Consider the following 15,619-nt stretch of genomic DNA (forward strand, 5'->3'; position numbering starts at 1 on the left):
TGCTTCTTGCTCTAATTGTAGCCGAGTATTCTGGTCTCTTGCCAAAGATATTGGCCACAACTTTTGCCCATCTCTGCTCCCACCTCTGTCAAAACCAAATGGTTCCGTTGTCACTTCTGCGAAGGATAAAGCTGACCTGTTAACATCCAAATTTTCTTCCAACTCATGTATTAATGATCTTGATAAAACACCTCCCACCATTCCCGACACACACCATTCAATGTTTCCTGTGGTCTTTCGTCAAAAGGATGTCACCATCAAGATTTTGACGAATCTTGATATTAAGAAAGCTCCAGGTCCTGATGGCATTTCTCCACTTGTTCTCAAAACCTATGCTCCTGAACTTACTCCTGTTCCTTGCCGCCTTTTTTCACTTTCTTATTCCAAAGGTGTTTTTCCTTCTGCTTGGGAATTTGCTCATATCCAGCCAGTTCCTAAAGGGGGGGGGGTCAAATCCCTCCCATCCAATTATCGTCCCATTGCAATTACTTCTACTCTTTTTAAATTAATGGAAAAATCAATTAACCGCTTACTCTTAATATACCTAGAAACCTTCCGTCTGATCAACGATCGCCAGTATGTATTCCATCAGTGTCGATCCACTGGCGATATTCTGGCTTCTGTTACCCATTTATGGACTAATTCTATGGAAACGTTCGGTGAAACACATGCAGTTGCTCTTGATATCTCAAAGGCTTTCGATCGTGTTTGGCATAAAGGTCTTCTAAACAAGCTTCCATCTTATGGTTTGTGAACTGTTTTTTGTAATTGGTTATCCAGTTTTCTCACTGATCGCTCACTGAGGGTGATAGTAGATGGCTCTCTGTCTTTTAACTTCTTCACTAATGCTGGTGTCCTCCAAGGTTGAGTTCTTTCCCCCACTCTTTTCCTCTTGTATATTAATGACCTTCTTCCATTAACTGGAAATCCTATTCATAGTTTTGCTGATAGCACATTGCATTCCATTTTCCATTTTGAGAATCCTTGCCTTGCTCAATCAGCTTCAACTTCTAGAAAATCTGCTACCAATTCCTTAAATGCCGATCACCAGGTAATTCTCCAGTGGGGCAAAGACAACTTAGTTGATTTCAATCCTTCTAAAACTCAGTTTTGTCTTATATCTCGAATAAAGGATTCTTCTGCTGCTATTCTTATCTTTGGTGACATTCCGATTTCTAGGCAAAATGATATATCTCTTTTGGGGATTACCCTGACATCTAATCTCTCTTGGTACAAGCACATTACAAATATTGCTTCCTCTGAATCTAAAAAACTTGGGTTTCTCTTTCGCTCTCCGCCTTACTTTTCTTCAAAACAGATGTTCGCTCTGCCCAAATCGCAAATCCGTCCTAACAATGAATATTATTCCCACAACTGAGGCGGTGCCCCCAAAACTTCTCTTAGGCTTCTAGATTCCATTCAGAAGAGGGCAATTAGGTTCATTAATTGCGCTCCTCTGACAGACTGTCTAACAGTCTGTCATGGATGATTGTTTTCTACATCAGCATGTTCGGGAGGCAACTAGAGAGAGTAATACTCTTGATTTGATTATCAGCAGTGATTCTTCATGCATTAAGAATCTGCAGATAAACGAACCACTAGGTGGCAGTGATCACAGTGTGCTGAAGTGGGATTTACTCAAAGAGGTAACTACCATTAGGGGTAAAGGGAAGGGTTATTGCTTTCGTAAAGGCGACTACGATGGACTGAGACAGTATTTAAATTCTATACAGTGGGACCAACTGATGATGTTACCAACAGCAAATTCAAAATGGGAAGCATTCAAAGAACGTATCTTGGAAGCTACTAGGTTTTACATACCAACTAAGAAATATTGTTCAAGGTTTAGGCCAAAATGGATGTCAGATGAACTAATGAGGCATATGGCAGAGAAGAAAAATGCATGGGATACTTACAAATTAACACATGACACAGAAGCCTATGATAGATACAAGTTGATATGCAACCAAGTTACAAAGGAGGTTAGGCAGGCAAAGGCAGATTACGAGAAATCCTTGGCAAGGGATGCAAAGAAAAACAGCAAAGAGTTCTTTACTTATGTTAACTCTAGAAGGAAGGGGATGAATCAGATTGGTCCACTTGATATTGATGGGTCAACTGTTGATGATCCCGCTCAGGTAGCTAACAAACTAAATGAATATTTTGCATCGACATTCACACATGAGGAGTTATTCAGCAAGGGGAATGCCAGAGGTGTATTCAACTCTAGCAGTAAGCTACAGAATCTTGAAATAACTGGGAGTAAAGTGGAGGAGAAACTGTTGAAGATAAACACAAGAAAGGCACCCGGGGTGGATGGGATCTATCCAGTTATATTAAAGGAGGCAGCAAAGGAAGTAAGCAAACCCTTAGCCATAATTATGAGAGCTTCCTTGGACTCAGGGGAGGTACCCATAGACTGGAAATGTGCAAATGTGACCCCAATTCACAAAGGAGGATCAAAGGCTGACACAAGTAATTATAGACCTGTGAGCTTAACTTCTGTTCCAGGAAAATTAATGGAGGCACTGGTTAAAGAAGCACTGCAGGATCATTTAGACAAGACTTCAGTTATAGCTCAGACACAGCGTGGTTTTGTTAAGGGGAAGTCTTGCCTGACCAATTTGATTGGATACTATGATGCAGTCACAAAAGAACTGTATGCAGGGAATAACTTTGATATTATATACTTGGATCTTAGAAAGGCTTTTGATACTGTTGCACATGGAAGACTGCTACACAAATTGGAGCAGTGTGACATTGGAGGAAAATTGCTGCTATGGATAAAGGGGTGGTTGAGGGGGAGAAGACAGAGAGTGGTAATCAATGGACACTGCTCATCGTGGACTAATGTTATTAGTGGAGTCCCTCAGGGCTCAGTGTTGGGTCCATTATTGTTTTCTGTATTTATAAATGATATTGATGATGGTATATCAAGCTTAATGTCCAAGTTTGCAGATGATACAAAGGTTGGCAGGGTTGCCAAGGACACTACTGACACTATGCTGCTGCAACAGGATCTGGAAAGGTTGAGCAGATGGGCTGAGAGGTGGCAAATGAAGTTTAACATTGACAAATGTAAAGTACTACACATGGGAAACAGCAACCCCAGAGCAACGTATCAACTCTGTGGTACTACACTGACAGTGGTAGAGAATGAAAGGGACATGGGGGTGGTTGTGCAGGCAGATATGAAGTTCTCTGAGCAATGCAGATGGGCTGCAAGAGTAGCTCATGGTGTATTGTCAATGATATACAGGAATTTTTCCAGCAGGGATAAGGAGGTGATTGTTCCATTGTATAAGGCAATGGTCAGGCCACACCTAGAGTACTGTATACAGGTCTGGAGGCCTCATTTCAAGAAGGATGTAGAGCTGCTGGAACGAGTACAGAGAAGGGCAACAAGATTAGTGAATGGAACAAAGGGGTGCTCTTACGAAGAAAGGCTTAAGTTTTGCAAATTACAGTGTCTGGAGACTTGGCACCAGCGAGGTGATCTGATAGAGGTGTATAAAGCCTTGAACGGTTTAAGCATGCGCAATGCTGATGGGATTCTTCCTCTAGCTCAGAAAAATCACCTGAGAGGGCATAAATTCAAATTGAGGAAAGACAAATGTAGGATAGACGTGAGGAAATTTGCCTTTAGCCAGCGGGTGGTTGGTTGGTGGAACAGACTTCCATCCCTTGTGGTGGAGGTTGATAGCCTAAATAAGTTTAAGGCTCAGCTGGACAGGTATTTGGAACGAACAGAGGGGTGAAGTGGAAGTGGTTTTTTTTTTTTTTTTTGGCTGATGCTGCATAAGCTTGCTTTCTTGCATCAAATGCCTCTACTAATGCTAATGCTAACAGAGTCTCTGCACTCGCTGTCTCATAGACGTACTGTTTCTGCTACATGCCTTTTCTACAGATACTTCCATGGGCACTGTTGTTCTTCTGAATTGGCTTCTATTATTCCCGCTCTCTCTTTCAAAACAGTCCGAACACGTGCCGCCACCTGCCAACATCCATTTACTGTCCAACTTGAGACTCACAGAACCAAATTTTCATCTTCCTCGTTTATTCATTCATCTGCTGTTTTCTGCAACAACCTTCCTTCGTACGTATTTCCTGAAAATTACCGTCTACAGAAGTTCAAGTCTAATGTCAACAAATATCTTCTTTCGTCTTCTCAACCTCCAACCCAAGCACGGTACCAAGTACTATAGGTTCTAATACCTCTCGTGTTTGGGGTTTTCATAAAAAAAGAAGAAAAAAAAAAAAAAGGATGAACACGTAACCTGGACCGTTCAGAGATACCAGACGTACCAGAGGTCCCAACGTGTGGCAGTTGAACTTGTCCGAGACCATTTCCGACCGTTCACCTGCCTGAACAGTTCCTTGTTGTCATGACGGGTGCATAGCTTCGTGCAGTTTCTACCAGATAGACACCCTTCTCCGTCCGCTCGAAATAACTGGAAACGGGACACATCAGACCAGGAGACCCGTCTCTCAGGTAAACTGCCGATGTTCGTTCGCCCAGATGAGGCATAAAGTCCTGTGTTGTTGTGTTAACAATTGGACTCTGGTGGGTCGGCGGCTCCTATAGCCTATTGCGGCTAATGATCACCTAATGGTCTTGATGGAGACGTTTCTGGCACCTCCCTGAATGAAGTCAACGGTGATTTGTGGGATTTGTGGGACTGTCGCTCTCTGGTTGGCTGAAACAATGCGAGAAAGACGTCGATGGCCATGTCCATCCACAATCTTTCTCCACCCACAGCGCTGTTCACGATGAGATGTTATTCCGGAAATGGCGTTCGACAGCATCAAGATACACTCTTGATATTGTCGAACGGGAATAGTGCAATTTCTGTAGCAACCCCGATGGAGTGACCCATGCGTCGGACACCCACTATCATCCCTCTTTCAAAATTTGTTAACTCACGACGTTTATCCATAATGACATCGAATTACCGTCTACGTGAATGCCGTGTACCTATATAACTGCTAAACGGTGGATTCGTCCACTAGCGAGAGGAGTGACAATGTCGTGTTGCCGGGGAACCATGTATCCCATGAATTCTGTCCTTTTAGTGTACATGATTTCTTCAATACTAACAGTTTGGAGTATTCATACTTTCAAACGACCATACGAATGTTAAATACTTTTCCTTTCGCAAAAAGTGATGAAATGGAGCAGAAGTGACTTACTGGATCAACAGAAAGTTTAAAATTATTTAAGAAACATGAAAACATTTTGAAGATAATTTTTATTTAAGCCAGACTATAAAAATAAAAAAGTTACAGATATTTTAAGCTCAAAAGCGGTCACAACTCTGAAAATGAGATCCAGAAAAAATTACCGAAATGCTTTTCCACAGTGCACAAAATGACTGCTGTTAGCATTAGTATTAACATTAGTAGAGGCATTTGATGAAAGAAAGCAAGCCTATGCAGCATCAGCCAAAAAAAAAAAAATAATAATAATAAATAAATAAATAAAAAATAACCACTTCCACTTCACCCCTCTGTTCGTTCGAAACACCTGTCCAGCTGGGCCTTAAACTTATTTAGTCTATCAACTTCCACGACAGGGGATGGAAGTCTATTCCACCAACCAACCACCCGCTGGCTAAAGGCAAATTTCCTCACGTCTATCCTACATCTGTCTTTTTTCAATTTGAATTTATGCCCTCTCAGGTGATTATTCTGACCAAGAGGAAGAATCCCATTAGCATTGAGCATGTTCAAACCATTCAAGGCTTTATACACCTCTATCAGATCACCTGGCCGGTGCCTAGTTTCCAGACACTGTAATTTGCCAAATTTCAGCCTTTCTTCGTAAGAGCACCCCTTTGTTCCATTCACTAATCTTGTTGCCCTTCTCTGTACTCGTTCCAGCATCTCTACATCCTTCTTGAAATAAGGCCTCCAGACCTGTATACAGTACTCTAGGTGTGGTCTGACCATTACCTTATACAATAAAATAGTCACCTCCTTATCCCTGCTAGAAAAATTCCTATAATTTACATTTGTCAATGTTAAACTTCATTTGCCACCTCTCAGCCCATCCTTTCCAGATCCTGTTGCAGTAGCATAGTGTCAGTAGTGTCCTTGACAACCCTGCAAACCTTCGTATCGTCTGCAAACTTGGACATTAAGCTTGAAATACCATCATCAATATCATTTATAAATACAGAAAACAATAATGGACCCAATACTGAACCCTGAGAAACTCCACTAATAACATTTGTCCACGATGAGCTGTGTCCATTGATTACCACTCTCTGTCTTCTCCCCCTCAACCACCCCTTTAACCATAGCAGCAATTTGCCTCCAATGCCACACTGCTCCAATTTTTGCAGCAGTCTTACATGTGCAACAGTATCAAAAGCCTTTCTAAGATCCAAGTATATAATATCAAAGTTATTTCCTGCATCCAGTTCTTTTGTGACTGCATCATAGTATCCAATCAAATTGGTCAGGCAAGACTTCTCCTTAACAAAACCATGCTGTGTCTGAGCTATAACTGAAGTCTTCTCTAGATGATCCTGCAGTGCTTCTTTAACCAGTGCCTCCATTAATTTTCCTGGAACAGAAGTTAAACTAACAGGTCTATAATTACTTGTGTCGCCCTTTGATCCTCCTTTGTGAATTGGGGTCACATTTGCACATCTCCAGTCCATGGGTACTTCCCCTGAGTCCAAGGAAGCTCTCATAATTATGGCTAAGGGTTTGCTTACCTCCTTTGCTGCTTCCTTTAATATAACTGGATAGAACCCATCCACCCCAGGTGCCTTTCTTTTTTTATCTTCAACAATTTCTCCTCCACTTTACTCTCAGTTATTACAAGATTCTCTAGTTTACTGCTAGAGTTGAATACACCTCTGGCATTCCCCTCGCTGAATAACTCCTCATGTGTGAATGTCGATGCAAAATATTCATTCAGTTTGTCAGCTACCTGAGCAGGATCATCAACGGTTGACCCATCGATATCAAGTGGACCAATCTGATTCATCCCCTTCCTTCTAGAGTTTACATAAGTAAAGAACTCTTTGCTGGTTTTCTTTGCATCCCTTGCCAAAGATTTCTCGTAATCTGCCTTCGCCTGCCTAACCTCCTTTTGTAACCTGGTTACAGATCAACTTGTATCTATCATAGGCTTCTGTGTCACGTGTTAATTTGTATGTATCCCATGCATTTTTCTTCACTGCCATATGTCTCATTAGTTCATCTGACATCCACTTAGGCCTAAACCTTGAACAATATTTCTTAGTTGGTATGTAAAGCCTAGTAGCTTGCAAGATAAGTTCTTTGAATGCTTCCCATTTTGAATTTGCTGTTGGTAACATCATCAGTTGGTCCCACTGTATAGAATTTAAATACTGTCTCAGTCCATCGTTGTCGCCTTTACGAAAGCAATAACCCTTCCCTTTACCCCTAATGGTAGTTACCTCTTTGAGTAAATCCCACTTCAGCACACTGTGATCACTGCCACCTAGTGGTTCATTTACCTGCAGATTTTTAATGCATGAAGAATCACTACTGATAATCAAATCAAGAGTATTACTCCCTCTAGTTGCCTCCTGAACATGCTGATGTAGAAAACAATTATCCAATAAATCCACAAAAGCCTTGCTAGTGTGTGAGTGACCAGCCCCCAAATTCCAGTCAATATCTGGGAAATTAAAATCCCCCCATTATAAGACTCTCTGATTTACTGGCCTACTCTATTTCCCCGTACAGTTTCTTATTATACTCATCAGAGTCATTAGGCCTATTGCACACTCCTACTCTCAATTTTGATCTCCCAATGCTTATGTCACACCAAACTGACTCGACACTGCACTGTCCAGCAATGTCGACTGGCTTCACTTCCTTGGATTTTATGTATTTCTTAACTAATAGCATAACCCCTCCTCCCTTCCTATCCTGTCTATCCTTTCTGTAGACATTGTACTCCCCAAATTTCAGTTCTGCATTCCTTATATCTGTGTGACACCACGTCTCTGAAATCCCAACAATATCTGCCTTTGATGTTTTGAACAATACCTCAAATTCATCAAATTTATTTACTAAACTCCTAGCATTGGTGTACACGCAAGTATACATGGACCTGTTCTTTTTCTTAGCTCCCTAACACAACCTATGTGTTTATTTGTACCCCAATGATTCCCAGCAGTTTCTGTTATATCCTGCATCTTATTTTCCAGGCTGTGGCTCATTCCAATAGAAGCAGTGCAAGAATCACTTTCTCCTCTGCCAGTGGCTACTGTTAATCTATTAGTCCTTGTATCCCCCCAATCTAGCAGTTTTCCGACCCACCTAACACTGCCTCGATAGCATCAGCAAACATTCTTGCACCCTTTCTATTTAAGTGTATCCCATCCCTGTAGGAGCAGTCTCTCCTGTTAACAAGTATTACTGTTTGTGAACTAAAATCTTTCTAATCATTATTCTTAATTCGACATAGTTGCAATAAGAATAATGCTGCAGAAAACAGCAACTGTCTTCCGAAAAGATTATCAAATAAAAATCAAAATTAAGAGGCACTAAGTAGAAACCTGGCACACTCATAATTCTTCTCATGGACTCACCAATGTTTATTTTTGTTTTGTAATATAATGAACATTTTTGAATTCTTGCTTTCAACTCTGCACTTGACAGAATTGAAACCCTTTCTTTTTTTTTTTTTTTTTTTTTTTTTTGGCGCATCAGCAACTAAGGCTATAATACACCAAGAATTGAAAGCAGGAATTCAAAATTTATTCCATGCAATTAAGAAATTTGGAATTGGGAAAAAATTTAAATTTATTACGTTCACATATTTGACACTAGTTTCCTTACAGTTCATAATTGTATAATTATGAAGAATTATGCAATTATGCAGAATTTCATAATTCTGCATAATTGCATCACGAATTCTCTTCAAATTGTCAACGATGACATATTTTGCTTTACGGCTAGTTGGATTTAAATTATTTTGTTAATGCAATGGCCGTAGTGCTCACAGCAGAACAAACTCAGCCTTCACAGAGTTTCTCTGAATTTGTGCGGCATTTAAAGAATTTGTTTAAAAGTAGATAACAATGTTAGCAATTAAAAATATATATATTTAAAATTAGTTAACAATATTCGAAAATTTAAAAGTTTGTTTTAAGTTTTGCCAATGTAATTACATCACCATAAGGTAAGTTTAATTAATCTCCCTCGTGTTTATTGTTTCATCTTCTAAATGAATGGCAGATTAATCTTTAAAAGGTGTTATTTCTTTGAAAAAAATATATATACAATACGTGGGCAACTTATTGTGACGGGAGTTCTGTATGTGCGTGCATTAAAACAATAAGAAAATTGGATATTAAATATAATGACGGGGAGCATCCTGTCCTCTAACTCCATATTATTTAACAATTATTTTATTTTCGAATTTTATTAATATTATAATTAATTTATTATTATTATACAGTAATATGACCATAATTGCGTTCAGAGCAAAACAGTTGTCAAGTCTTTGTACACGTCGAGTACAGCCTCTTTTTGTATGTAGCCTATACGCGAAATTGGAGTTTTTTACTTGGTGCATAGATCTCATACTGCGGAGACATTTTGGCACGATTTGCTTGCCTTGGTATTGCACAACTCTAATAAAACACACCGTTACAGTGTAGAAGTATGTTGCTTTTATTTCAAGTGTATGCCACTGCCTAGACTCAGGTCTCGCATCTATGCTTAACATGTACGTGACTTTATAGCTTTTATAGCTAGAAGGTTTTGTCCTGATTTTCTGTCTTCTTCGCTTATTGCACCATCGGGTAACTCTCATATTTCGGATATATCTTGTAATTGAGCTATTCCTAACTTCAGATGCAATTGCCCACAGATAAGATCCCAAAAACGGTCTGAAATCCGAGTCTGGTTCGACTTGTCAACCCTGAGATAAGTTGAGGTTGAGAGTTTGATGGTTTGCTCTTTGGCCACTTCCCTTTCGATCAGGTCTCTCTCTCTCTCTCTCTCTCTCTCTCTCTCTCTCTCTCTCTCTCTCTCTCTCTCTCTCTCTCTCTCTCTCTCTCTCTCTCTCTCTCTCTCTCTCTCTCTCTCTCTCTCTCTCTCTACAAATCTTTGCTTTCGACCACTGCCTATCAGAGACATTTTTAGAGATTTAGAGTTCTTTCTTATCCCTAAATTAAAACCCCGGTCTGGGCAATGGCATATTATTATTGTTGTTGTTCTTATATATTATTTCTCCTTGATTGGGGGTTCCACCTCGTGACGGGTATTACTACCAAGTACACAGGGTGGTTGTTGTTATGTCTGGTGTTACTGTTGGTCGAGGAACTCTCTGACTATCCTACAGGTGTTCAGGATTTCGCCTTTCTGGAATTCCTTGTAGGTGTCTACTAGAAGACCTATTGCTGCTCGGCTGTTATGTAGGATCTTTGGCACCATACCTGTGGTTGACACGATAATCGGGATGGTCGTTACTTGTTCACATGCCACAACTCTTTGATCTCCTGTCTTAGTTTCGTGTACTTCCTGATTTTTCCCCCATGGGTTTTCTGCAGGTTGCCAGTATTGGGTACCGCTATGTCAATCAGATAGGTAGCCTTTTCCTTCTTGTCCACAAGGGTTTTGTCCGGTCTGCTGTGTGAGATTATCCTATCCGTTATTATGGTGCGGTCCCAGTACAGCTTGTAGATTGGGGTCTCTAGTACTACCTGGGGTTGGTACTTGTAGTACGGTACACTTTCTTCGATCAACTGGTATTTCCTTTCTAGCTTCTGATGTATTATCCTGGCTATCTGGTCGTGTGTATGAGTATACTCAGTCTGGGTGATCATCTTGCATCCCTCGGTGATGTGTTGGATCGTTTCTGAGGCCAGGTGCCATCGTCGACATGTGTCATATAACACTCCGGGCTCCTTGGCGATGCATTTTCTATACTTCCTGATGTTGATTACATGGTCTTCGATGGCGAGCATGAATTCGTCAGTCTCGGGGAAGAGCGTCCATGCATTGGAAACAATTTTATCTATGTGATCTTGATGGAGATCATTGTAGTGTCTTCCATGGAATGTCTTCTGTACCCATCTTTCTAGCTTCCTTCGTACCTCCTAGTTGGGGGGAGGCTCCTCGCTTAGGTTGAGTGGGATATACCGCTTGTCTACCTTCCTTATGTCCTGGTGGAATGCTGCTGTGTGTTTCTGGAAGTAATCCTTCAGGTTAACGATCGCTGTCTTCTGTTGCTCAATGAGATCTATCAGGCCCCTTCCTTCTTCTTTCCGGGCAATTGTCAGTCTCTCTACGGAAGATTTCGGGTGGTGTTGGCGGTTGTTAGTCAACATTGTCCTTGTGACCCATGCATTATTATTATTATTATTATTATTATTATTATTATTATTATCTGTTTATTCACCTCAGGTTCTCACCTTGAGCAGCCAGTGGGCTAGGAGAGTGTACAAATATATTTTTTTTATATACAGCATACAATTTTATACAAATTTTCGATATTTAAAACAACGACATTAATTAGAAAATTATATTTACTTAATATCAAGCAACGATTAATTTTAAAACATTGTAATTATATATACAACTTGACATAATTTCTTCTATCGTTTTCATTACAATTTGCTTAGTCTTAAAAGTCAGATTTATAGTAGTTCTTGTGATTTGGTCCAGATATGGTCCATAATTTGGCTTTTAAAAAATTTATTTTCTCCGAACTTATTTGGATCTATGAAGAAGTTGTTGAAGTGTTCGATCATGTTACACGGGAACATTCCTTTTAAGGAGTCCAGGTTAGTGAGCTACATGCTAAGTGGACGGTGCCGGCTCTGATGGTTTCTGTTCCTTGCTTTTAGGAGTGAAATAATGTGTTCCATCAATGGGGCATCGATCTGGCAGGTTAGCAGCTTACGAAATGTGGACAGATTTTTATTTATATATATTTTTTTTGAGAACAGTAAATTTCCAAGGGGTCATGCCTAGATTGATTAGAAGAATAGATTTGGAGATGGTGAACGAGTTCCTTCCCAGACGGTTCAGCCATCGCAGAATCCGGTATTCCATCATCAGAAATCTGTTACACTGAGAGGCAGGTGCGGAGGACCAGATTTCAGAGGCATATAGAGGTATCGCAGTGAGACACCTATCGATGTACTGACAAATCAATTTGATGTTGTGGCAGCCTACGAGCAGCCTTCTTTGTCTTGAGGAAGTGATCATTGAAATTTAAGTGTTCGTCCCACGTTAGTCCTAGGCCAGTATGCGATGAAACTTTTGGAATTGTCTCGCCATTAAAACAATATACAGTACTTTAAATAAAGAGTAATATATTTCTGCGTTGGCGCAGTGACTTTTATTTAAAATTGAGCAATGCTGAGGCAATTCATGACGAAATTCCTCCACAATATCACGCCGATACACTAAATAGCAAACCCAGTTTGGTCACAGTTTAAGTAATAAATATTATTATTTTTTATATCAACTGTGAGACATTTATGTAATAAATGTCTCCAGAAATACAGGAATTTATGGTATATCTTCATTTTCCCTGTTCTTTAAGATGAAGCCATTTTGTTTCTGGTTTGAACGGGAAGAAATGGTGACTCGAATGTAAAGTTTAACATATTTTGTCACAGATTTTCATTCCAGAACATCTATACTCTTTAAAGAAGAGGATTCATTGGACTAGTGGCACCACAGCAATTGCTGTTTCTTTGAAAATTTTCAGTACAAAGGTCGTGTAGGCATACGTTGAGTGTGAGCTACCTTCCCTCGGTTATCTTAGAAAGTGGATATCTCAATTAATTATTTTCCCAGGATTTTGAAACAAGTTATATTATTAATGAACTTGAAAAAAATTATATTATTAAAGATCTCTCCCTATTTATTAACTTAATGGTTATATTCCAATTCTACTCCAGGCATGGTTCTAATTCCTCCGAGACGACAGAAATTTTTAAGGGCCTTTCTGTGTTAGGTGGTCTCGGACAAGAGTTATATAATTTTACTTCTCCGTAATGCAAGGTCGCCAAAGACTCATTAATTGACGAACATAATTCACTCACACCTCACGACCTCAGATGCTTCGGTGCATATACTAAAAACAAATAAAAACATTTAGTTCATCTAAAACACTGATACTTACTGCTGCAGTATAGACTCTCCGCTCTCTTCGGTCCATCCCATTTTGTTATAGAGGGGTAGTAACTGCTTCAGAATATAAAGCTAACAATATAATCAAAGGTTTCATTATGAGATAAAACTGTTACAGAGTTATATTGGAAATTATCCAACTATCTATCAATTTATTAAGTTTACGCTATCAAAAGCCATCAGAGAACAAAATCCCTATCCTTAACAATGAGAATTTCAGTGAGATCTTTCTTACAAATCACACTTTTATTCTTATGGGGCATATGTAGTTTCGTCCGATAATCCCTATTTAATCCATGTCCCATAACAGAAGGGTAAGTTGCAAAGGAAACGGAGAAAACAAGTCAACTGCACTCACCACCTCGAAAGGAAATTGCTATGATTTGGAGGAAGGGGTGGGGGTTGCCTCTTCTGTTAATCAGTGCAGGGGAAAATTAGAGAAAGATTTTGGAGAATTTTTATTTGTTCATTTGACATCACTGTAGCCACATATAAGGTAAATCGCAATTAAATGCCCCATTTGACACAGCATTTACACTCAAATGTATACTACCAACGTGCTGTTCAGTCAAAGACGAAGAAAACTGATTATGTATCCGGAATTCAAATTTATTAAAAAAATAATTAAAAAAATAAATAAATAAAACCAGGAAGGACGCAAATGACAGTGTATAGTTAGAAAAGGTAGAGGAAAGTAGTATGGGATTAAGTGCTGTTTTTGGAAATCGGATTTCTTTTACAACCATGAGTCTGATAATAAACTGAGCAGACCAATTACAGTAAAATTCCAGTTATCCGAGTGGGGATTGTGAGATACCCGTTGGACTTATACGTCTAACAGCCATTCGATGTATCTCTGGATTACGGACAGACATTATAAATACACTCGCTCAAGTAATCAATGCTTTAATGGCTGCAATTGGGAGAGAAGCACGGGCTCAGTACTGATACTGGTCATTTCTGACGAAATGTAAACAGCATTTTTCAACTTTTTAAATAAATCAAGTTAATTTAATTTTGCTTTGTTAAATATTAATATTTTTATTTAATGCATTTTTTGTAATTCTTAATTATTTAATTCAGCCTCTCTGCAACTGGACTGCTGTAACTATTCTTTCTTTCTTATATATATATATATATATATATATATAGCAGGTAATAATTAGTAATAATAAGTTAGTGGCAACAGAACGCTATACTAGCCATTACTGGTCCTTAGTTCAAACCTGGAAAGGATACATATAAATAGAATAAAGTAGAGAAGATAATATAATATAATAGATAAATCATAAAGGTAGAAAATAACATAAATAAGTATGGTATGTTAATTATAGGAGATAGTAACACAATGAAAGGGACTTTTTCAAGGGCTAACCCTTTCAATGTGTCCTCCTATAATTAACTGAGCTATCAGTTTCTGATATCATCTGCCTGTTAAACATTGCCGAATGGTGATAAAAGATATCATTGGGGTGGAAGGTTTAGGTTAAAGTTAAACAAAGGAATTTTGTGGTAGTTAACAATAGGTGGAAATTTGTGGTAGTTAACAGGCTAGATGACTTTAGCCCGACCGATAGCTAAAACACAACGAAAAGTAGAGGCAATTGAGAACCAATAGTATCATATTAATGGGTGGTACAGTAGCTAAAGCTAAAAAAGGAGAACGGAAAAAGGGTTTAAGAACAGGGATAGTACCTCAATCCCCCTCGAATTACTCTAATAGATCATGAGGTAAGAAGAATAGAAAAAGACAGCACATAGATAAAAGTAGAGGAGAAGCAATATTGCAATTGTACGTCGGATTATACCGGGCGCGTAACTACCCGTCCCTTATAGTAAGAGATCCTGGTATTTCAATAGCATAACATAACATGGCAAATTTGGATAAAATATAAATTAGATAAAATCAAGGAAGCGAAGGAAGACAGGAAAGGCTAGTTCCTAATCACTTACTTACATCGTGGTACTTGGTGCATAGATAGTAGACCTATCTCGATGACGAAACAAGAAAAAACCACGTTGTAGTGCACGTGTTAATTTATATATGAAGATAATAGTGGATGTCAGCGCCCTCTTACTGACATGTAATTAGTTGTAGATTCATTATAATAGGCCCAAACTAAGCCAAAATAATAATGGCGCGCCCTCTGGTATTATTAGCGTATAGCATGAAGAGGCGAAAACTAGATATATATATATATATCTATATATAATATATATAATATATATATATAATATATATATATTATATATATATATATATATATATATATATATATATATATTATATATAATAAAATATATATATATAATATATATATATATATATATATATATATATATATATATATACACACAGTACTGCCGTAAACACTGTCACATGCGTTACTGCATGTAGCCACAAAATAAAAAGACACAGGAACTCAAAACTCTGTGGGTTTATTCTTGAACACCAAACAAATGAAGTAACACAACACTC

The 15,619-nt window shown here is 38.7% G+C and overlaps 1 protein-coding gene across 1 annotated transcript in view; it reads right to left on the reverse strand.

The window, feature by feature from the left end:
• LOC150088284 (aminopeptidase N-like) overlaps positions 1-15,619 on the reverse strand; it is a 488,751-nt gene that overhangs the window by 54,594 nt on the left and 418,538 nt on the right. The window contains exon 15 of the mRNA XM_090369447.1: positions 13,133-13,212. Within this exon, the coding sequence (XP_090225573.1) occupies positions 13,133-13,212 (80 nt within the window). The remainder of the gene's footprint in view (positions 1-13,132; positions 13,213-15,619) is intronic.

This window comes from Mastigoproctus giganteus, chromosome 3 (assembly GCF_048544385.1).
Source record: "Mastigoproctus giganteus isolate SK-2022 chromosome 3, ASM4854438v1, whole genome shotgun sequence".
NCBI classification, from domain to species: domain Eukaryota; kingdom Metazoa; phylum Arthropoda; class Arachnida; order Uropygi; family Thelyphonidae; genus Mastigoproctus; species Mastigoproctus giganteus.